We start from the raw sequence: 22,908 nt of genomic DNA, 5'->3' as shown, positions 1-22,908 counted from the left end.
TCAGCTTACCCATGGGAGTCATTAGTGGGAAACTGGAGTGGTCGCCTGGGACACCTATAGTATTACAAAGGGATCGAGAAGGAGCGGAGTGCCGGTGATAAGGGGAATATGTGTCAAGATCTATGCTGATTCCATTAGACTGCGTTAGGTTTATTGAACCCTGAAGCAGCAAAAAAAGCATTCAGCCAAAGAGCAGCCCTCTTTGAAGGTTGGTATGGAGGTTGTATGATCAATTTGGATACGTCGGCGGTCTAACTTTGCCTCTCATCGGTCTTCCGCTGGTTAGCACTTGCCCAGCTCAAATGCAACGAAGGCAAGTCTGAGGTTCTCTTTTATGGCTCTTTTCCCGATAACTTCAGCGATCTCCTATGGCCCAGCGATCTGCCCTGTCCAAAATCCATTGGTGGCCCAGCAAAAAACCTGGGAGTTTGGTTTGGGAACAACTTCAAGTGTGAGGACCACATCAAAAAACTCACGGGGTCTGTTTCTCTACTCTCAAAGCCCTACGTAGGTTCTTTCCCCTCCTCCCGAGAGAGGCTAAAGAGACAGTCTCGCGTGCTCTAATACTCTCCAGGTTGGATTACGCAAACGGTTTGTTCTGCGGCCTACCGGCCTATTTGATTTAACGCCTCCAGACCATACAAAATGCGGCCGCAAGGCTCTTGTTTAATTCACCCAAGAGATCCAGTGTCCGTCCCTTCCTCCGCAGCCTCCATTGGCTTCCAGTTGCCCACAGGATTATGTTTAAAACTCTTGTCCTCTCTTTTCGTGCTGTCCATCAGACTGGCCCTGTCTACTTGAGAAAAAGGCTCACCCTGTGCATCCCTAATCGATCCCTCCGGTCGGCCAACCAGTGCCAAATGACCGTGCCCAAATTTAAGTACTCCCGACTAGGCGGCCAGTCCATCTCGGTCAGAGCAGCGAGGGACTGGAATGCTCTCCCCCTCCACCTCAAGACTGCTCCGACCATCATGGCCTTTAAGAAGGGGCTGAAACTCACCTGTTTAACATCAATCTGTAAACTATTATTTTCTTTCCTTTTGCCCTCTGAATAGCCCTCACCTTCTCGTGCCAGGATACTATTTTAGTAATAGAGCGTGCTACAAAAGCCTTTATATCATATCATATCATTAAAAAACAGAGAATATCATCCATGTGCAGGGCCACTTTAAACTCTTGAGTGCCCACCTTTATACCTTGTATGACAGGAATACGTTCTTTGTCAGAGGTTCCATTAAAAGCGCGAACATTGATGGGGTAAGAAGGTAACCCTGACGTCTACCCCAGGTTAATTATATTTTTGGTGACTATTCCCTGTTTATCCTCATCCTAGTCTCAGGCAATTTATAATTTGCAATAATCCATTTAGATATATTTGGGCCCTGCGAAGTTCTTTGAAGGGTTTTGAACATAAATGCCCAATTAACTCTATTGTAGGCCTACTTTGCATCCAGCGAGAGAAGGACCATTGACTGGTTTTGTTGTTCAGTTGACTGTATAAGGAGGGCCACTAGTCTGGTGCTGTCCCAAGCATGTTGAGCCTTTAAGTCAAGTCAAGTCAGTCAAGTCATAAAATTTATATAGCGCACTACATACCCAGAGGGTTTCAAGGCGCTTAGGAAGGGGAGGAGGATTATTTGTCAAAAATCCACGTTTTAAGCTGTTTTCTGAACGCTAGGTGATTCTGGGTGAGGCGAAGGTAAGCGGGGAGTGAGTTCCAAGTTCTGGCAGCCAGGTATGAAAAGGATCTGCCTCCCATGGTGGTCTTGTTGATGCGAGGTACAGTGGCGAGGGCTTGGCTGGAAGAGCGAAGTTGGCGGGAGGGGGTGTAGAAGGACAGTCGAGAGTTGAGGCAATCTGGTCCGATGTCGTAGAGAGATTTGTGTGCGTGGGTAAGCAGACGGAAAGTAATCCTCTTATTGACGGGTAGCCAGTGGAGGTCTTTGAGGTGACCAGAGATGTGTTCGTTGCGTGGGATGTCTAATATGAGCCTGGCAGAGGCGTTTTGGATTCGTTGTAGTTTCTTCTGGAGTTTAGCGGTGGTACCTGCGTAGAGGGTGTTTCCGTAGTCCAGTCGGCTCGTGACCAGGGCATGGGTGACTGTTTTCCTTGTATCGGTGGGGATCCAGCGAAAAGTTTTTCTGAGCATGCGAAGAATGTTAAAGCAGGAGGAGGATACGGCGCTGACTTGTCTGTTCATAGAGAGTGAAGAATCCAGGATGACGCCAAGGTTCCGTGCGTGGTCTGTCGGGATGGGTGCATTTCCGAGGGCTTCCGGCCACCAGGAGTCGTCCCATGCAGAGGGGGATTTACCTAAGATGAGGACTTCTGTTTTGTCTGAGTTCAGTTTCAGACGGCTTTGTTTCATCCATTCGGCGACTTCTTTCATTCCTTCGTGTAGGTTAGTTTTGGCGGTGCTGGGGTCCTTGGTGAGAGATAGGATCAGTTGAGTGTCATCCGCGTAAGAGATGATGTTGAGGTTGTGTTGGCGGACGATGGCCGCGAGGGGGCTCATGTATACGTTGAAGAGGGTGGGACTGAGTGAGGATCCTTGTGGTACGCCGCAGATGATTTCAGAGGCTTCGGACTTGAATGGTGGGAGGCGGACTCTCTGGGTTCTTCCGGTGAGGAACGAGGTGATCCATTCCAGTGCCTTTCCTTGGATTCCGATGTTTCTGAGGCGTTGTAAAAGGGTGCTGTGGCAGACTGTGTCGAAGGCTGCAGAGAGGTCGAGGAGGATGAGGGCGACTGTGTCTCCATTGTCCAGTAGAGTTCGAATGTCGTCTGTTGCTGCGATGAGGGCGGTCTCAGTGCTGTGTTTGGCTCGGAAGCCAGATTGTGAGGGGTCGAGTGATTTGTTGGCTTCGAGGAAGGCGGCGAGCTGGTTGTTGACAGCTTTCTCGATGACTTTTGCCGGGAATGGAAGAAGCGAGATGGGGCGGTAGTTTTTGAGTTCGGTGGGGTCTGCTGTTGGTTTTTTCAGAAGGGCGGTGAGTTCAGCGTGTTTCCAGTCTTCTGGGAAGGTAGCGGAGTTGAAGGAGCTGTTGATGACGTCTCGGAGGTGCGGAGCTATGATGGAGTCTGCTTTGTTGAAGATGTGGTGAGGGCATGGGTCTGTGGGGGATCCAGAGTGGATGGAATTCATCAGGCGGATGGTGTCCTCAGTGGAGATTGGGTTCCAGGCGTTAAGGGTGTTAACGAGGGGAAGATGGTCGGCTGATGGTAGGGTGGGTTGGCTTCCGGGTTGGTTGTCAAAGCTGTTGTGGATGTCAGCAATCTTGTTGTGGAAGAAAAAGGCTAGGGAATCGCAGAGGGTTTGAGAGGGGGTGATGTCGTTGGAGTTGGCCGAGGTGTTGGAAAATTCCTTGACGATGTTGAAAAGTTCCTTGCTGTTGTGGGAGTTGTTGTCAAGTCGATCCTTGAATGCTGTTTTCTTGGCTTTTCGGATCAGTTGGTGGTGAGTACGGATGGCGCTTTTGAAGGCGTCTTTGGTGATGGTGCATGGGTCTTTTTTCCAGGCCTTTTCAAGGGAGCGGCACAGTTTCTTGGAATTCTTGAGGTCATCGTTGAACCATGAGGCCTTCTTGATGCCAGGTTTGTGTTGACGTTTTTTCAGTGGTGCTAAGGTGTCGGCGGTGTTGGATAGCCAGAGGGTGAGGTTGGAGGCGGCTTCGTTGGCGTTAGAAGAGAGGGCTGGGGAGGTTTGAAGGAGTGATGTGGAGATCTGGTCGGTGGTGATCTTGTTCCAGTTTCTTTGTAGAGTTGGTTGGATGTGGATGGTGGGTTTCGGCTTGTTGTAGGTGAAGTGAACGCAGCTGTGGTCAGTCCAGAGGAGATTCGTAGTGTGGCTGAAGGAGACATGGTTGCTGGAGGTGAAGATGGGGTCGAGTGTGTGACCTGCGATGTGGGTGGGGGAAGTGACCAGTTGTTTAAGTCCGAGGTTGGCGAGGTTGTCCAAGAGGGTGGCGGTGTTGCGGTCGTTGATCTTTTCAAGGTGGAAGTTGAGGTCTCCCAGAAGGATGTAGTCTTTGGAGGGGAGCGCGTGTGGGGTGATGAAGTCCGTGATGTCTTCACTGAATTTTGCGCGGGGTCCTGGTGGTCTGTAGAGGAGAGTGCCTCTGAGTGTGGTTTTGGGGTCGATGTGGATCTGGAAGTGAAGGTGTTCGGAGTTAGCGAGGTTGTCGTCAGAGCTGGTTGAGATGCGGATTGATTTCTTATGGACGATAGCGATTCCTCCTCCTGTATGGTCGGTGCGGTCCTTGCGTGTGATCTTATAGTCATCAGGGATAGCGATGGCGATGTCAGGGGCGGAGGAAGCGTTCATCCATGTTTCCGTTAGGAAGGCGACGTCAGGAGAGATGGTGTCTAGTAGGTTCCAAAGGTCAATGGCGTGCCTGTGGACCGAGCGGGTGTTGAGAAGGATGCATTCTAGGTGGTTGGGATCGGTAATCTGTGTTGTGGTCGCAGCGGAGATGTTGTCGGTGCCGCTAAATTTGCAGGAGAGGCAAGAGAACGGTCCATGGGTGCGTCCAGGGGCGGCTTGGACGCAGTTGGGGGCGCGACCTGGGTTAAGGGCTAGGAGGGTGGCGGCATCGTAGGTAATGCGGGAGGGCTGGGCAGCGCGAGGGGCAGGGGGTCTGGCGCTGGGCGCGGTCCAGGCGCGGACGGGCGTAGACGGGCTTACCTTTGGCGCACCTTCGGCGTGTCCGTAGCGCGTGGACGCTGCGCGTGGGGGCATTGGCCATAAATGGATGGTGGGGGGGAGGGGCGAGGGCGCTTCAGCTGGGAGGCGGGGCGGGCAAAGGACGACGACAACAACAACAAAATGGAGGTGGAGGGGTCAGGGCGGCAGGAGCGCTAGGGGGGAAACGCAAATACTACTATGGTGAGACGCTACGGAACAAAATGCTAATGAGATTAAGCGGCGGGATGAAAACACAATGAGCAGCAGAGTCACTCTAGCAGAAACGCACTTTAAATGGCCAAATCGGTAAATTCAGTAATTCAATGGGCAAAGCGGCAGTTCCAGCAAGCAGCGGTAATGAGGGCACACAGCAGGCAGTAATTTGTGACCCAGCAAACCCCTTTCTTTACTCACCTGAGGGAGGTTGGAGGAGCTGCCTTGCACTATCAAAGGCGCGCTCTGGTTGCCGCAGTGCGGGACGCTTTTCTGCTGTTGCTGCCGTCTTTGTTTTTGCCACTTTGAGCTGGGGTGAGACTCGGTCCCCCAGTGAACACCGTTCTTCCCTCACCTTAAGGAGGTGGGAGGAGCCGCCTTGCACCATCAAAGGCGCGCTCTGATTCCCGCAGCGCGGAGCGAGCCCGGGCGAATCGCGCAGGCCAAGGGTGGAGCCTTCAATGCCTGTCGGAGCGCAGAGGAGTCTTGTTTTTTCATTCCTGACTCTGGGATTTTCGGTGTTTCGTTCCAGCCTTCTGAAGCCACCTGAAGGTAAAACATTTTAGTTCCCTCGTTGCATATGTAAGGGAATTTTCAATATGGGGAAACGGAAATATATGCATGTTTTAAAAAGCACTGACACAACCTTGGATGGCTTCCTTCAAAAGGCAGTAGGGGGCGATTAACAAGGAAATAGAACTAGCAGAGCGAAGACTTCCATTAGCTCCACTCCCTGACTTGTCTCCGCTAACACAGACTCTCATACAGCCGTGACTGAGACAGACATTGAAAACAGGCCACAAGCCCAACTCTAGCCCAGTGTCATAATTCTGAACCTGGGTGATCCATGTGCTACACATGATGTAAATGAGCTTGCTGCTAACCTAACCTCGGAGAAGATTGGTCCTAAGTCAATTACAGGGGGTAAGAGGAAACATACTGAAATGGCAGGGGTTGCCCAAGAACAAAAGAGCCAGTCACCATGGGTCAAGAGAACTAAACAAACCCACATAAAACAGGCAAAGCATGTAGGTCGCGCACAGGAGGAGGAAGAAGGGCCACACATGAAGGAATGGAAACCTCTATTGAAAAGTTCAATAATATCATACAAGAGGCTCTGGCACCCATTTTATCTCGATTAGTCTGTATAGAAGAGCAACTTGCCCGAGCGCTGCAGGATTTAAGCAAGAATCAGGCACATAACAGACAGAGTGCTAGGGCCACCCAACTAAATGGCACAGATAAAAGTGTAGCTGATGCTTGTCTTAGTGCATCTCTGGATAGGATGGTCCCTATAAGCGCAATACCTACTTTCAGCCAGGGTCTTTCTTTTCAAGAGCCCCTTCATAATAACCCTGTGCCTCAGACATCATGGGAACCTGTGCTTCATGGGAACCTTCATGGGAAAGTTGGAACATGTGGTCACAAATCAATCAAGACCAGGCCAGTTACGGGGGTAGTTCTCCATGAGGAAATAATGGCCAAGCGCATGGTTCCCTAAGTGGGAGAGGGGTGTAAAGAACATATTACATCTATCCCCTGCTTTTACACCATATACACTAATCTTGACGGAGATCCCCATCTATCCCCTCGTCATCAAAAAAGCTGTCAAAGCCTTATTGATAAATCAGCTCACTGGTGCTTTAGGAAAATGCAGTCCCAGATAAACTTGTTTGATAATATCATCATGGCAAGGCGGGTGAGCTGGTTGGGTTACTCGGCTAAATCTGGAGAAGGGGATTGTATGGTGCTTAACTTCTGCGATGCCAAGTGTGTGCGTTTTGCCATGAAGCACCTCAGAGACACACCTACTGAACTGATAAATGCTCGCCCATAATCCCCGCCCCCACCAGGGGACTATCTTGAGACAACGGCCCCCATGGTTAGGCTTGAATATATACTCCTCCTCACAGCCCTCTTCACTTATCCACTGAACCGCTTTACGGCTCTCTCAGGACTTACTGAAATCGTCTGACAATTTGGACAGTCAGTCAAAAAGAGAAGTATGGGTCTGCAAGGCATCCACCTAGGGAGAGACTCTTATAAAGGTCACCCTGGTAGCAAAGGGCATGTAGACCCAGTTGGCACATTCCGCATATACCCATCATTATTAATAAGAATCTAGACAACCCTGAAAACTCTTCCCTCCTCCCTAAATCAACCCTCCGAAGCAACTCAGTAGTGGCGGGGCCCAGCCTAGTAGCTCCTGCCACTGTGTCTGCTATTAATAGTACACTTGTGGGAACAGCAATTCAGGGACATACCACTCTTCCATCTAAAATTATTTCCTGTAACATTACGGGAATTCGCCCCAAACTGACCAATGAGGTTTGGCTAGAGTACATCAGGGGTTTTGACATCATCTGCCTCCAGGAAATTTGGTATAGGGATGACATTGTGTTGGACAGTTACTGTTCTTTCACTGTTGCTGCAATACCTTCTACAGCAGGGAGGGCTGGTCTTGCTAATTTCGATAAATAATGGGTCTATAAAAGACCTTGGCATAGGCTCATCACCCTGGTATCAATTAATTATGATTTCTAATTTGATGCAGGTTAAGATACTGGTGGTGAATTGGTATTTTTTACCAAAATTCCTGACATGTTATTGAAGCCCTACATGCGGAAATCACTAAAATTTCCAGGAAGTGGCAGCCAATATGTATCCTTTGGGTGGGGGATTTTAACTGCACTACCTACGGGCATAGTGCCTAACGAGTCTGTGGGCTGTTGGATACAGATGGTCAGCCTCAAGCACACTTTACCCACACACCGCAGGGCGAGGCCTTAAATTCTATCATCACAGAGAATGACCTAGGCCTTATCAATAACTTGGCCTGTAGTTCCTCACCCCAGTGCCCCACTTATGTTGGTGGAGGCAGGGAAAGTGTTATTGATTATATGTTTATTTCCAGGAAATTGTTGTCACTTGTCAGCGAGTTCAAGGTAGAAACAAATAATGCTAGTGACCATAAACCGCTCACAGCTTCTCTCAGTATTACAGCTCATGCAGGGAAAGGCGATGGTCGCCTGACTCAATATAATCCTAATACAGGGATAAGATTAAACTAGGGTAAAATAAATCCTCCCCAATTTGAGGAAAAAACTGTCATAGCGATGATCACCCAATTATGAGGTGTCTACAAGACTATCCCCCGGATGAGGTTGTTTGGGAATTTGAGTTGTTTTAGCTAGGAGATTAACTAGACATGTCCAGCGAAGGAAACCCCATGAGGTACGGTGGTTTAACACCAAATGCTCAAGGGCTCAAAAGAATCTCAAAATGGCAATTCATGCTAGTGACAGAAACCAAATTAAAAGTGCAAGGCAAATACAAAATTACTATTACGCAAAGAAAAGAAGAACTGAGGAGTTTGTCATGGGAAGTTCTGGAAAGAGCAAGTTCCCTTTGACACATTAAAAGCTTTTGGGACATCAATAATCACCCTATATTTATGGAAGATGTGGGGCAGATGGATTTATTGATTTTGGGGGATTTTGGGGAATCCCACTTCTTGGCTATATTTAATCCGAATTGCAAGCAGGCAGAGGAGAATAGTGGGGACCTGCCTCTAGAATTCTTTGCGGCCTCCCAACTAAGTTCAACCCATTCAGTAGCCGAGGTTGAGGAGGCTTTGAGGAAGGGAATCTGCTCGAAAGCCCCAGGCCCTGACTGGGGTCCCACTTGATTTGTTTGAAAGGAATCCAAACCTATGGGCACCCCTATTTGTCTAATGTCTTTAAAGCAGTGGTGGTTGGCCCCATCCCAGCAACCTGGAAGGAGGCTATCATGGTTCCAGTCTTTAACAAGCATTGGCATAGACACTAGGTTTCGCCTTTGGGACCTTATAAGTGTTTTGCCAGAGCTATTGGCTTTGCCAATGTGTTTAGGCTATGTTGTAGAGCAGTGAATGTAAATGTAAATGTAAATGTATTTGAGCTTGTAAAGCGCACTGCTACCCGTAGGTTTACTGGCGCTGTATTACGCTGGGGAACCCGTCCTGGCTTTCCCTGTGAGGTGGTCCCTATTGGGCACCCCCAAGGTGAAGCCAGGCATCCCTGGCGTTGATGGGGCCATTTGTGGAGATTAAGCAAGCTATTGCCCAGAGTTGCTGAGTGGGACCCATGGTTAGAGTGGCACCGAGGCGAGATTTATCGAGCTTGCTGACATTGGCCCAACACCCTGCCGCGTCAGGAATTGAACCCTGGTCCCGGGCCGACCTCTGCTTCTGAGTCTGCCGCCTCTAACCAGTGAGCCACACTACAGTGCAGTGCGGCTGCTTGATTACATATCAGACTAGATCTGGCAGTTATTGTTTCTTATTGTGGTCTAGCTGCATGCAGTCCACAAATCTGCAGCCCCCAATACTATACTGTGGAGAAATTCAGGGTGGAGTCTGTTGGAGAGCTTGTGACTATATTTATTGTGTCGTTTGCACTATTGCATAGTCATTCGTAAGTTTTGAAGGAATGTTAGGTATTTGTTTGCCTCCAAACTAAAACTGCAGTGTGGTGACCCCTGCACACTTGGCAGGGGTGGTCTGGCTCGAGGTGCGTCACTGATGTTATAAATAAAGGAGCATAGCATTCCAGTTAAAAAACAAAATCTCTAATCTCAGCGTTAATGATATGCGGGGGACTGAAACTGAGTCAAAATTACAGTTTCCATTCCGATATTATTACGTATTCAAAATAGTTATGTAATCAAATCTAATGTGCAATTTTGCACCAAAACCCCAGGAGAATGATAAGAGGAACAGACACGAATCTCACACACCGCTTGGTATAACTATATTGAGTAATTATTGCTCTAACTGGTATTCTGAAATATTTTTATGCACCAGAACGTGCCATACACTTCCATTACCCGTCACTCTGCCCTGGCGTGAGCTAGCTGCTCAAAATCTGACAAAAACCTATATATAGGTTTTGGCAAAATTTCCTCATATGTCCAAGTTTTTAAACGTGGACATATGAGCGATCAATCAACGCTTTGCCTGTATAATGGCATTTCAGAATCAAGTACATTGGATCCAACCCTCATCTGTGCTACTGCGTGCATTCGTACATAATATGCAAGCATCAAACATGTTTAATAGTGCACCTCTTCTGCACGACAAGCCCTGAACTTAAAAGTTTGGATCCCTCAAAGGTGGATGAGAACAGGTTTTCTGCAGACATTGCTGCTGCCCGACACCGGTAAAAAGCACACAGGAACTGTAGCCCATAACAACTATTCAGCATGGGGTAAAATCCGCTGCGTCCTCATGCTGAGCCTTGTCGTCGCCTTGTGACCTGCCATAACACAAATAATAAAAGGCTCCAAATTCTGAAAGAATAATGGATGTTGCTCTGCAGCCTCCGTCGAGGCTCCAAAGTTCTGCATACTGGAACCCTCGGGTGTTCCGTCCTGCGTGACGTCCTAGACTGCGCCACCTCCCTGCACGAACATGGTGCCCAGACCTTTGTAGAAAAGGGACACAGCAAAAGCGCTTTCTCCCCCCCTCTCCTTTGCGTAACTTTAAACAGACTGGATTTTGCTAAAAAACTAGACAGTAGTAAAACAAGCCCATGAAAAATGCAGGACACACGTCTGAATATAATTGAAGCTCCCTGAATATGGAGGCATAGAGAGGATCTGCAAGAAGATTGATGTGTGGTCTTACGTTTTAAGGAGCTCGGGTGTTGGTTCCGGAGTGGGCGCTCTTTGTTGATTGCTCATGGCGTTAGGTAAACTAAAGTGTATTTGAAGTGGGGGAAGTGTGCCTGCAGAAACTGACGAGCAAAAAAAAAAAGAAACAGACCCACAAAGCGTTTCCCTCGCGTGAGCAAGCAGGGGCACCATCTGATTGCAAGTTAATTACAAACAGATCTCGCCAAAGCTCGCTCCTGCAAGGGAATCGCCAAACGTGCACACGTTGCCATTGAAAGCAATGCAAAGCGTGCACGTTTTTGGTCGAAAAAGGTAATTGATTCCAAGAGTTCCCCTCCTAAGCAGTGCATTCGCGCTGCGTAGGCGAGACCTAAAAAGGGCAGTAGGAATGACCCAGATTGCTATAGGCCAATTTCCCTTATCAACGCCACAGCTAGGATATTGGGGAGGGTCGTCCCTGCCCGACTTGAAGTGTGGGCAAACACCACAGGGGCCATATCTAAAACTCAATACAGTTTTAGGAGGGAGCTGGGTACGACAGAGCAGTGCCTCAATTTGCCCCTGATTATTAGCAAGTACATGAAGGCCAGGAAGAGCTCTATCCACCTGGCCTTCATGGACTTGTCCAGTGCCTTTGACACTGTTAATCGGAAGAAGTTGTGGGCACAATGAGGAAAATGGGCATTGAAGAAGCACTGATTTCCTTTTTGTGCAGGTTACATGCTAACACCATTGTTGCCATAAGATATGGCCTGAGGGGAAAAGACTAAGCCAATTGTTTCCACAGAAGGTGTTTGGCAGGGGTGCATTTTAGCTATTTTTCTCTTTTTAATTTACACAAATGGCCTAGAGACCTTTTTATTAGATGAGGAAATTGATTTTCCCCGAATTGGTGGCAATCCTGTCCCTCTACTACTGTATGTGGATGACACAGTGTTAATGGCTCTGACAGCAAATAGCCTTCAAAAATCGCTTAACGCTTTTACGGATTTTTTATGTCGGCTCTTGAACTAAAAGTTAATTTTATTAAATGATACATTATGGTGTGTGGCCACAAATTGACAAAATCTAGAAACTTTGCTGTAAGGGGCAAAAGCATTGATAAATTAAATAATTTTACCTATTTAGGAAACTTATTTACACAAATGGCCTAGAGAACTTTTTATTAGATGAGGAAATTGATTTCCCCCGAATTGGTGGCAATCCTGTCCCGCTACTATCGTATGCGGATGACACAGTGTTAATGGCTCTGACAGCAAATAGCCTTCAAAAATCGTTTAACGCTTTTACGGATTTTTTATGTCGGCTCTCGTTCTAAAAGTTAATTTTATTAAATGATACATTATGGTGTGTGGCCACAAATTGACAAAATCTAGAAACTTTGCTGTAAGGGGCAAAAGCATTGATAAATTAAATAATTTTACCTATTTAGGAAACTTATTTAATATTACGATGCACTGGGAACCACTCATAACAGCAAGGGTACAACATACAAGTAGGGTTGTGGTGAGGTTATTTCGCTTTGCTTGGAAGCTAAGCCACACGCCTGTGAAAGAGCTAGTAACCCTTTACAAAGCTAAATTCTTGTCTATGGCCACTTATGGAGCAGGGGTGTGGGGCCACCACAAAAGCAGCCAACTACAGGTTTTGGAAAATACGTTCATAAAAAGACTATTGATGGCCCTAAATAGCGCCCCACACTCCTTTGTCATCGAGAGTTGGGGTTGGAGTTCTTAGAGAACCCTATTGGCATTGCCCTTTTGCTCTTATGGGCAAAAATGTGGCTGTCTGAGGAATTGAGGTTCTCAAGGGATGTGATCAAAGATTGTATTAATCTGGGTAGCGCCCTATCTATCCCTTTTTAGCTCCACTTCTAAGGGAAATCCAGCCTTGCCCATATATTGATGGTTTTAACTTTCTGTACTATTTGGCCACTTCTGCTATCTGTACTGTGGTTTCTTTCTGCATTAAAGTTGCAAAGCGTTATGAGCTATAGAAGCTGAACAGGAACGTTTTAAACTTTTAATGTATCCATTTTACATCCCCGGAATGTTATGATCAGTGACATATTTTTGCTGTGTCTTTTAATTTTTACTACTCTGTTTTACAAATGTGTTATGAATTTTTAAAACTGTGGTGTTTGCTTGTCAAACTTTTCTGGTTCTCAGAACAGAATAAATGTATTTTGAATGAATGAATCCACTCTGTTGTGAAATAATCTTGGGGAAAAGTATTCTGGTCAGTAGAATTAAACTTTTTTTTAACTAAAGAGACCAAAGTGCTTCTAACTTTTCCAAAGTCAACACAAGGCTTTTCCCTACGGATAAAACTGGTGATAGGGCTCAATGTTAACTACAACTCTAGTGCCTAGTACGCTAAAGTTCAGACCCACAAAAAGTGTTGGTAGGAAGGCTTGCAGATGGTTGAGACCACTGGCAATTGCTCTGGGTAGCTTTCCAACGCATTGTTTTTTTACCACTGTTCCAGTCTCTACAGGCTCACTTTATGTTAATCAATATTGACCCCTGTTCCTTGTAGGAGCAGTCCATTCTAACTGACTGGCGAGACCCCTTCCAGAAGGAAACATAAGCAATCATAGACCAGTTGGGCCTTGAGGTATACCTTTGATTTTGTGGCACAGCGCGCAAGATACCCACATCTGGACATACCCTTGTCCACTTAGTATTTAATATCTAGCACACAAAAAGTGATCAGAGGAATGCTTGCAAATAGTCAAAACCACTGACAACCACTCTAGGTAGCATTCCAGCCTATTGTTATTACCCTGCTTTTTCAGGCTCAACAAAGGCTAACCCTGCACCTCATTGAAATAATCCGATCCGAACTCCCAGCTGAGACCCCCTCCAAAAGGGAGCAGAAGCAACCCTAGACTGGTTTTGGCCTTATTAGGCCTCGTCAATGAGATATAACCTTGATCCTGTGGCACAGCGAGCAAGAGACCCCTGTCTGGGCATATCATTGGCCACTGAGAGTGTTGCATCAAACACAGAAAACAGGATGGGAGGAATGCTTACAAATAGTCAAACCCACTGGTAATACCTCGGGGTAGCATTCAACCCAGGGTTTTTCACTCACTGCGTCACTGTAGACAGGGGCCTGCCTTATGCAAATTAGTACTGACCCTGTTCCTCATGGAAAAAGTCCATTCGAATTGCCAGATGAGACAATGATCAAAAGTAAACACAAGCAACCCCAGATTGATTTTGACGTATTAGTCCCCAAAAGTGATGTATAGCTTACTTCGTATGGCACGGTGAACAAGTTCTGGAAATACTTGGGTATGTAACTTGGCCCATAAAGCGCTAAGACCTTCTTGTTTGGTATTCTTCTTATTTTCAAATGTCCTATTTATTTATCTGCGAATCAAAAAAAATCTTTATTTTTCTTTTGAGTGTTCTCTGTTAGGTCTAATCCAAATCCAGTTCTCTAAGGCCATCTCTGGCGGAGTGAACCTGGACTGCTTGTCATCATTTCCCTGAGCGTCAAGTGCCTAAAGGGACTATCTGGGACAACCAATATGAAGTGCACCAGCATAGTGGCCTTGGGGCAGCAGTAGTAAACAGTATTTCCACAAATGGCCGTGACGTTTGGCTGTCCCTGTGCAGAAGAAAAGGGCTCATAAATGGTTATGTAATAGGAGTATGAATGAGTTATTTAATGCAGTCTAGTCACCTTTTGTCATTGCACTATTTGTACAGGTGCTGCCCCCATTTGACCTAGGTTTGCCCTGCATGCTTGCTGATAATGGAGTGATTCTCAGTGTGTGAGGGTAGCTTGCACTTCTATTGATGTGCTACAGCTGTTCTCGGTGCGAGGGGAAGTATCCATGCTGCTAACGCGTTGTACCTGTCCTGTGTGTGTGCAGATTGCACTGCTGATGCCCGTCTCATTTATATGTTCTGTGTGTAAGGGACGCCTTTACTGCTGTTGCCCAACTGCTGTGAATGTTCTGTTGATGTTGGTAAATCTTGAAAAGACCGCCCTATAAAAAATTATTTAAACTAGAGGTTTTGATAAGGCATGCTAAATTTCCAGAAGAAATTAAAATCGAAATGTATTCACTTTCCCGATTAGATAAATTGTACCATTGTATATATCACAGTTAACATTCTTGGTCTTTAACTTAGCTACATTTTCCTCTAGCATCCCTTTGTATTTGTTTATCTCCGAACAGTGCTAAACCGGCCTGCCACATTTGTTGCTTAATTATTTGTAATTCACCCGGTGAAGTTTCATTCTACGTATCTGTTTTGTAGCCACATCATGTTCTTTTTCCATTTTCTTGTGTCTACTTTCGAATTTGTGTAACTGTATAATGTTTTCTTGCTTATTTTTAGGGTCTAACAAGGTCGACTTTCCACAAACGAAAGCTTTACTGTGAGCAAAGGAAGTGGAACTGATCAAAGAGTATCAGTACAACAGAACACAGGAAACTAGGTGAAGCAATAGGGAAATGTAGAAACATGAATACATATCAGTCAGTTCAGGCCATGAGAGCAGGGCCAAGGGAACAGGAACTAACCAATGATAACTAATGCGATAAGGAGGAATGGAGCTGTTTGAACAATGGACTTCTGTACCAGCCACTGAACTCTAATCTGGTCTACAGGAATTGCATGATCCTGTGGCTGCACAGTTTTCTTTGTAATTATGAATTTGCTGAACTTGCTCTGCTCTTTGCTGCACAATTTGTATATTTGAACACAAATATTTACTAAATCAAATGTAATTACGAATGCTTTGCAGTAGGTGCAAGGTATCAAAATGTTTTGCAAAAAAAATAATGTGTCATCTTTCGCTCGTTAATGTTTTAATTCTGGCAAGAAGAGTTGATCATTTTCCCCAGATTACTTTAATATGACATTTAATAGCCTGGGCAATATACTTTCTCTAGACCAGGACACAAAAACTCTACATATTAAATAGATTTTAATAAAATGTGAAAAAAATGATTCCTTCCATGTAATGACTACTTTGTTATCATAACTATACAACTTCTAGTTTATACCCGACTGTTCCAAGAACAGCAGTTTTTGTAAGATAGCACTCAGAATTTAAAAGAATTTCAAGCAATTTATATCTCAAACAGTTGAAGTCTTCAATTTTTAAGTGCCTCTCAGTGCGTAATTTACAGTACAAAAATGGCCTTGTGATGTCAACACAGAATACATATGGAAATGAAGGTGCTTTTTTAAACGTAGAGGGGTGTGCAGAACAATCATACTTTGTCTTGTTGCAAGCAATGTTTTACATGAAGGCTTTGTTTGTGCTGCGTTCTCACAGACTATTTTGCTTTAGGAGGTAGAATGGGCAGTGTTCAGAAAATTGAATTCATGCAAACAAAATCATCAATTGTTAATTAATAATATACTTTATGTGATCTGGTGAATGTGCAATTTTCTTTATAAAGACTTGTTTGTCTTCCCTGTAACTTCGGTATCCTCGTGTGTCAATTTATATCTTATGCAGCTTAATTTACCTTTTCCTGCAACACAATTTAGTTAACCCTGACGCGTAATTTGGGCCTCATTTGCCACATAATTGCTCTCTTAATACATTCCAAAAGAAATAGGAGCTGTACAAACTAATATATGACAACATAATAAGACAGAATTATATAGTATTGAGTGTAAGCATGGTCAGTTTCTAGGGGCGAAATTGAGCTATGCCAAACGGTTCGGGCCAGTACATGAGGTGCATAAGGGCTGCACCAAGCAAAGATTACGGCTACAAAAGGTGCCGAGGAAGATACGACATGCTACACTATTCAGTAAAAGAATACTGCTGTGAGCAATATAGTCCCAAGTTAAGAGTAAAGAGAGTGCCACAAAGCAACATGGAGAACAAATCGACGTAAACTAGATCAACCAACGAGCACGGATGCAGAAACAGGCAAGAGACCGACCTACGCTAACAATAACAGATCTAATAATTAGGACAAATATAATAAGAGGAAAGTAGCCTACGTATACTGATGTGGACATTTACAACAGGTCAAATGATTTCAAATTCAGTTATGGACAATCCTCACGCTACATTTCAAGATAAAAGCACAGAAATGATTTTTATGAAATGTGGGAGGAGAAAACATGTGCATCACGACGATTAATCTAGTGGCATGTTCAATAAAATACCAGCTACATTTGTGTCATCAGCTAGCCCCAGCACTACCACCAGAAATTGTTAATAACTATGACATATGGTGAAAAAATTGTCAAATGATTATCATGAGCTAGGGATCAGTTAGTTATTCCATTGTGTATGAAATGACCCGCCCACCTTGTACTTACGTGTGCTGCACACTTTCTATAGTCAGGTCATTCAGTTGCAGCTCTCCCGCTGCCAAGTTATCCGTTTCCTCCAGCAGCGTTGTGTCAAAGGTCACCACAGGTGGAGGGTCTACTGAGGACCTGCAAGAGAGGCGTTCACTGACTTAGCAGACATTCTAAGTGACAGGAGTTATTGACAAATGAATAGCTGAAGAACATAACTCAGCTGACTGGTACAGTACATTGACATTGGCTACTCTTGAAGGAAAGAGTAAAGAGGCTAGCAGAAGAGATTGGCACTGTAGGAGTTGCCAGCCAGCAGTGGAGAAGGACTTGCCTTCATTCCATTTACCTCTTACCCTCTTGGAATTCCATTGTTTCGTCTTCCCTTCTGCACATGCCCCTCATTGCCATGTCATGCTGTCAAGATTGAGGTTGCCTACAGCAAGAGGTGGTTGCTGAATCTCTAAAGAATTTCGAGATTGCTCTGTACTGTGTATTTTTTATTCTTTACTCGGTTATGTAATTAACTATAAAGTTAGATATGTTGTGGATGTACTACTCTATTTGATGCCTTTTTGACCTTGTAAAGCCTGTTTGGCCTATGTAAACTCATTCGTTCATTCACTCACTCACTCACTCGCTCTCTGTGGTCTGAACCAGACCTGACCTGGACCTGAACTAATTCAATAGACGAATACCACCTTGAGCCGGGTTTATTCATTTGTCTATGTAGTTGTCAATGGAAGCCTCATGGAATATGTTACCGATCCAAGAAAATTAAAACAAGTAATGGTGGCTTGTTGTGGCTGGGATGTCTACCATGTATGTCGGAATTCAATCGATATTTTAGATATGCAATAATGATGCGGGTTCAATTGTATGCAGTGACCTCAAAACCTAATAAAGAGTTTTGGTTAAAAAACAGATGTAGTTGCAGTTAGTGGTCTCACATTCACTCGGACTGAATTTGGTATTCTGTAAGTAAAATCCATGCCGATCCATGTTTGCTGTTAAGATATGATGAGAGACATTATATACTGTCTCTTCAAACAAAATTAGCCCTCCCCTTTTGGATGGCAGCTATACCAAGAAGAGGGAGTAGTTATACTTTAAACAACACTTTTATACCTTTTAACAATATTTATAAAGCAAAAAACTCTTGACTGGGTTTACATCAGAAGAACGCCATTGGACCTTTAAGTTAAAAACTAACCAAGACTATGGTCTCTCATACAAAACTCTAGTTGCTACCACTTCTACAAGGCGGCACCACTGCATCACGTGGACATAGGTGGAACCTATGACTCGTATGCTCAATCCGCCCAATCCCACCCATGACAGTAATCCCAAGCAAAGACAGAGCCCATTGGATGACATGCCACCTAAGGATAAGTTATACATTCTGGGCCAAAAACAGGTGAGTTTACGAACACTTGTGAGTCTTCAACTTTAGTTATTGAAAAGAGGAGGTTGTTGAGTGACAAGGTTCAGTTGTTTTGATTAGTCAGTGAAGCTGGTCGCATTGAAGCAAACAGAAGAAACACACAGAGAATCAAACAGAGACAATGCTTATGAAATGGCATCTCCCAGGAGATACTCTGAGTCACTTTGAATGGTACAGGAAAAGCAAAGGTAGAGTAATGAGAATGACTACCGACAGTTGCAGAAGATGAGCTTTGGGCAGTGATGAAATCTCTGTCGGTGGGGTAAGACACGTAGAGGTAAGTTAAGACTCCTGATGAGTGACCTAGATATCCCACCCATGTGCACACTAAGTCATCCTTTAGTTCGTCTTGGGCTCTGACAGCCCAAGACGAACTCCCTCTCCAGCATTGACCGCTAAAAATCTAGGAATACCTCTGGACATTAAGCATTCCATGGTCAAACAGCTCAATAAAGTTACAGAGAGTTGCTTTTTCACTTTAAGAATGTTGCAGAAAACTTTCACTTGGCTGACTTTATCTTATCCGATATAAGTTGTCCATGGACTAATCACTTCCCGCATAGACTACTGTAATGCTCTTTAGTTTGGTGGCCCAGATTACTTAAAACATAGGTTGTGAGCATCCTCAATCTCCCACATTTTGGAACACTTCAAGTGTTATCTTTTTACATTCATGTGCTTTGTGCAGAAACCCTTTAACAAAAAGCTTCAATACCATTATCCTAGGTGAACCCTTTATTTGGCCAATCTCCATCTTGTGATTGTCCCTCAGATTCATGGATGCAAATTCAGCAGTCGCTCCTTCTCCTATCTGCCAAGAATTGAAAATCACGTCCTATTTCCATTAATCTCCGCTTGACTATGGCTTAGCTCTAAGAGGTCTGCCTTCACACCCATGGGTGTCCTGAATGAACTTTGTTCAATGCACTAGCGATTGAATGTGGCAAAACAGGTTGTTGTAGCCCCACACAACCCCCCAATACATAGTTGAAGCGGTGTCCATGTTTTTAGGTGACTATGCAATGGTAATTTAGAAGCCCAATTTCTTTCTTTACAGTATTACAAACATGAAATGTACTAGGAAAAAACAATTCAGTTAAAAAGTGTCCATTTCAACAGTCTCATCCTGTTGTTTAGTACATCTAAAATAGCCACACTTAATATTATTAAAACAGCACAAATACATGTTGCAAACAATAGGAATCTAATGGACATTTCAACCATAGTTAAAATGTCATCTAGCAACCTAACATCATAAGACCTTCTTCTATACGCTATAATAAGAGAGCATGGAGTAGTATAACTTGCATCTAGAGTTTCTTAGGGAGAATCAATGCACAGCTGGTGAGTGAGGCGTAAAAGTTGGTGATTAATTTTACGTAGTGAGCAAGTCCGGCTAACATTAGGGCGTTCAGCACATGCATCATTCACCCAATCATCCCCATTAATTCTCCATGTTTCTATCATCCTCAGCATTCATCTGCTCATGCATGCATACATACATCCATCCATCCATCCTCTTAGACACTCTCCCATTCAGTCACCCACCCACTCATCCATGTATCCTTTCACTAGAAATCATTCATTTGTCCATCATACTTCCGGACACACTCTCCTGTAACTCTAACGTTCACCCACTCATCTGTGTATCCTTTCACCACTGGTGAATCACCAGGGCTTCCGGCCATCCCCAGACTTTCCCCATCCATCCATCCATGTATCCGTCCGTCCAACTATCCATCTTGATGAAAGAACATTTGCTTGCATGTATTTGAAACACGTTCTCGCCAGACAAGTGGAAACACAATATTGCTTTGCAACCTTTGATCCCAGTGAATTTACGTTATAAGCTCCAATCTTTTTCTATTATTTTATGAATGTGCTGGTGTTCAACTGCTTCAATCTAATTAGAAGAAGGTATGTTTCGGAGGTGTGAGTCTTTACCAGCAATTGCCTCTGTCTACATCAAAGCTGGATGGACGTGCCTTCCTTTACCTAAAGTCATTTAAGTTAACAAGGGGCATATCAAAATGGTTTATCGTCTTAAACCCAGAATAGGTTAAACGTTGTCTGCAAGAGAAAGATCGACTGCAATTGAACGTGGGCTGCCAAAGATGAGCGGTAACAACTTTTACCCCCCTTACTTTCACAGCCTGGGACCCATATGTCCGTCCCCCCGAGGACACAAAATTCGCTACAGTTAAGGTAATGTTTTCATTAAGTAGGCATATGCACTTATGCGTAGCAGTCAAGAGTAATTACGCTATGTTACATATCGTGAATGAATGCGGGTATTTTCTCGGTAAACCATTGAGCACGAGAAGTTAAAACTAGCCGTCAATTGTGTATATAACATTGTGATGTATTATGAGGGTGCTCACACGCTAAAATCGCCTTTGTAAGTAAAAATCCCAATAGACGTGAAAACAAATACCAACATTGTTTACTGCCTTTTCAAGACTGTGTTGAATCAATACTGTGTCTAATGGGCTTACACGCTAAAATCGCCTTTGTACATAAAAAACTCAATAGACGTGTAAACAAATACCAACATTGTTTACTATCTTTTTAATACTGTGTCGATTGACTGTCACGATTAACTTCCCCATTGTAATTCGCCAACAAGTCCCCCACAAATGCTAACACTGTGTGAAGAAACAACACAGGCAAAGTATGCTCGCACAGATAAATAAGAAAATAGGGCGAAATAATCAATAATGTACATGCAGAGGTACACCAGCTACAGATTACAGAATGCCAAAAGTTGATTTTGTGATTTCCTTTTCAGGTCAATTGAACCTTGAGTATTAACCACAGTGGGTACAATTATAACCCCTGATATACTGCACAAAAGGTGTGAGTATCATTTTTAATCTGTTTTTTTGTCCTGACGAATGCTCCACAGACCCGGCTGGGTCAAAGGGAGCAGAAACATGTTGACTGTATGTTTTAAGTGATATACAAGGATCTAGTTACTTGATCCGAGAGTATACTAACAAACCACATCCATTTAAAAATAAAGCGATCTCCTGAATGTAGGTCTGTTTTTTAATATTAACCTTCTTGTGTGGTGGTACCTATACTTTTCTCTGGACACTACTACGCTACTCCAGAGTTGACCTCAGGCTTGAGGCTGGCTTGTAGTACAATAGATCACCCAATGATAAATGCCACAACATCTATGTGGGGCGGAGAACCAAGATAAACCACACAGCACAAACATAGCGTTTATGAGGGTTATCTATACAACCTTGTGTAACGTGGTTACAAGTGTCCTAGTCCACTTATGATAAACTCTCCAACATTGGTCTATTAATAAAACATCTTAAAACATATATTTTTCAGCAGTAATCAGTCTCTGAGTTTTATAGTTATTCCACAAGTGTATATGTTCTGTGCCTGGGCACACTATGCAGTAGCTGTTCATACTTTACAAATATAAGAAAAAAAGGCCACGTTTTAGGTCATGTCAGTTCAACCTTGACCAAATGGTTGCTGGAGTTGTATGGGAACATCCAACCCAACCCCAGGATGGCTAATCTTGCGTGGAAGATAAATAAAGAACACAACAGGGCCCACTTCGGGAAATGTGTGTGTATGCTTAAATTTGTGTTCTGTGACCTCCTGACTTGGTGTCCCTCCTCACAACCCATTAGTGTCTGTGCAAATCATCTTCCTCATGTACTAGCCCTGGAAATGCACGCCATCCTTATTTGTATTTGCTGTCTATTAGAGCTGGCTTTTCCAGCGGGTTTATCTCAAGGCGTTTCGCTTTTGGGTTTCGTTTTTTTGACCCTGCTTTTGTTGGTTTTATTACTATGGGCACTTTACCACTGCTATTCAGTGTTAAAGTGCATATGCTCTCCATGTAAAATGTAATTATTGATTGGACTATTTTATTTACTACTAAGCCCTAGTACATTGCACTGTGTGTGCCCAGGGCCTGTAAGTCAAATGCTGCTAGTGGGACTGCAGCACTGATTGTGCCACCCACTCAGGCAGCCTTTTAAAAGTATCTTAAACCTGCCACTGCAGTGTCTGCATGCAGTTTCCACTGCCATATCAACCTGGCAAGTGCACTCACTTGGCAGGCCCTAACCTTCCATTTTTTTTACCTGTAAGACACCACTGAGTTATGCCCAATGTACCCCTGCGGACAGCGTGCAGTGCATGTGAAAGGTGGGACATGTAGTGGTGTGTGTGACATGTCCTGATAGTGAAATACAGTGCATTTCGTTTTTCACTATGGAAAGGTTATCTGTCCCATTCGATATAATGGGAGTTTATTTATAACATCTTATATAAGTTAACTTCGCATTGGGACCAGTTAGGAAGATGGAGGTTAGTATGCCTGAACCCAAGAAAATAAAAATGCATCTTTTAGTAAAGATGATTTTTATGTTGTGTGTTTGAAAATACCACTTTTAGAAAGTGGGCATGTTCTTGCTTAGCCATCCTGTGTGCCTCTGCTGGTTTGTGGATTGACTATCTGGCTTTGGAGTGACAGGGGCTGGGGATGTGCATTCTCTCAGACAGCCACTGGGGGGTTGATGTGTGTTTTACAGTTCCTGAATGAGCCAGGGCTGGGCTGAATAGACCTGGGCTGTATTTAGAGTAGTGGG

General features: G+C 44.4%; 1 protein-coding gene across 2 annotated transcripts in view; it reads right to left on the bottom strand.

Moving 5' to 3' along the window:
• Positions 1 to 22,908, bottom strand: part of FES (FES proto-oncogene, tyrosine kinase) — a 481,567-nt gene that overhangs the window by 161,472 nt on the left and 297,187 nt on the right. For both annotated transcript variants that reach the window (XM_086948863.1, XM_086948864.1), the window contains one exon: positions 16,861 to 16,980. In XM_086948863.1, the coding sequence (XP_086804989.1) occupies positions 16,861 to 16,980 (120 nt within the window). The remainder of the gene's footprint in view (positions 1 to 16,860; positions 16,981 to 22,908) is intronic.

This window comes from Lissotriton vulgaris, unplaced genomic scaffold (assembly GCF_964263255.1).
Source record: "Lissotriton vulgaris unplaced genomic scaffold, aLisVul1.2 SCAFFOLD_1550, whole genome shotgun sequence".
Classification (NCBI taxonomy): Eukaryota; Metazoa; Chordata; class Amphibia; order Caudata; family Salamandridae; genus Lissotriton; species Lissotriton vulgaris.
Note: the sequence above shows the minus strand (reverse complement) of the source record. Positions and strands in the feature narration are given on the sequence as shown.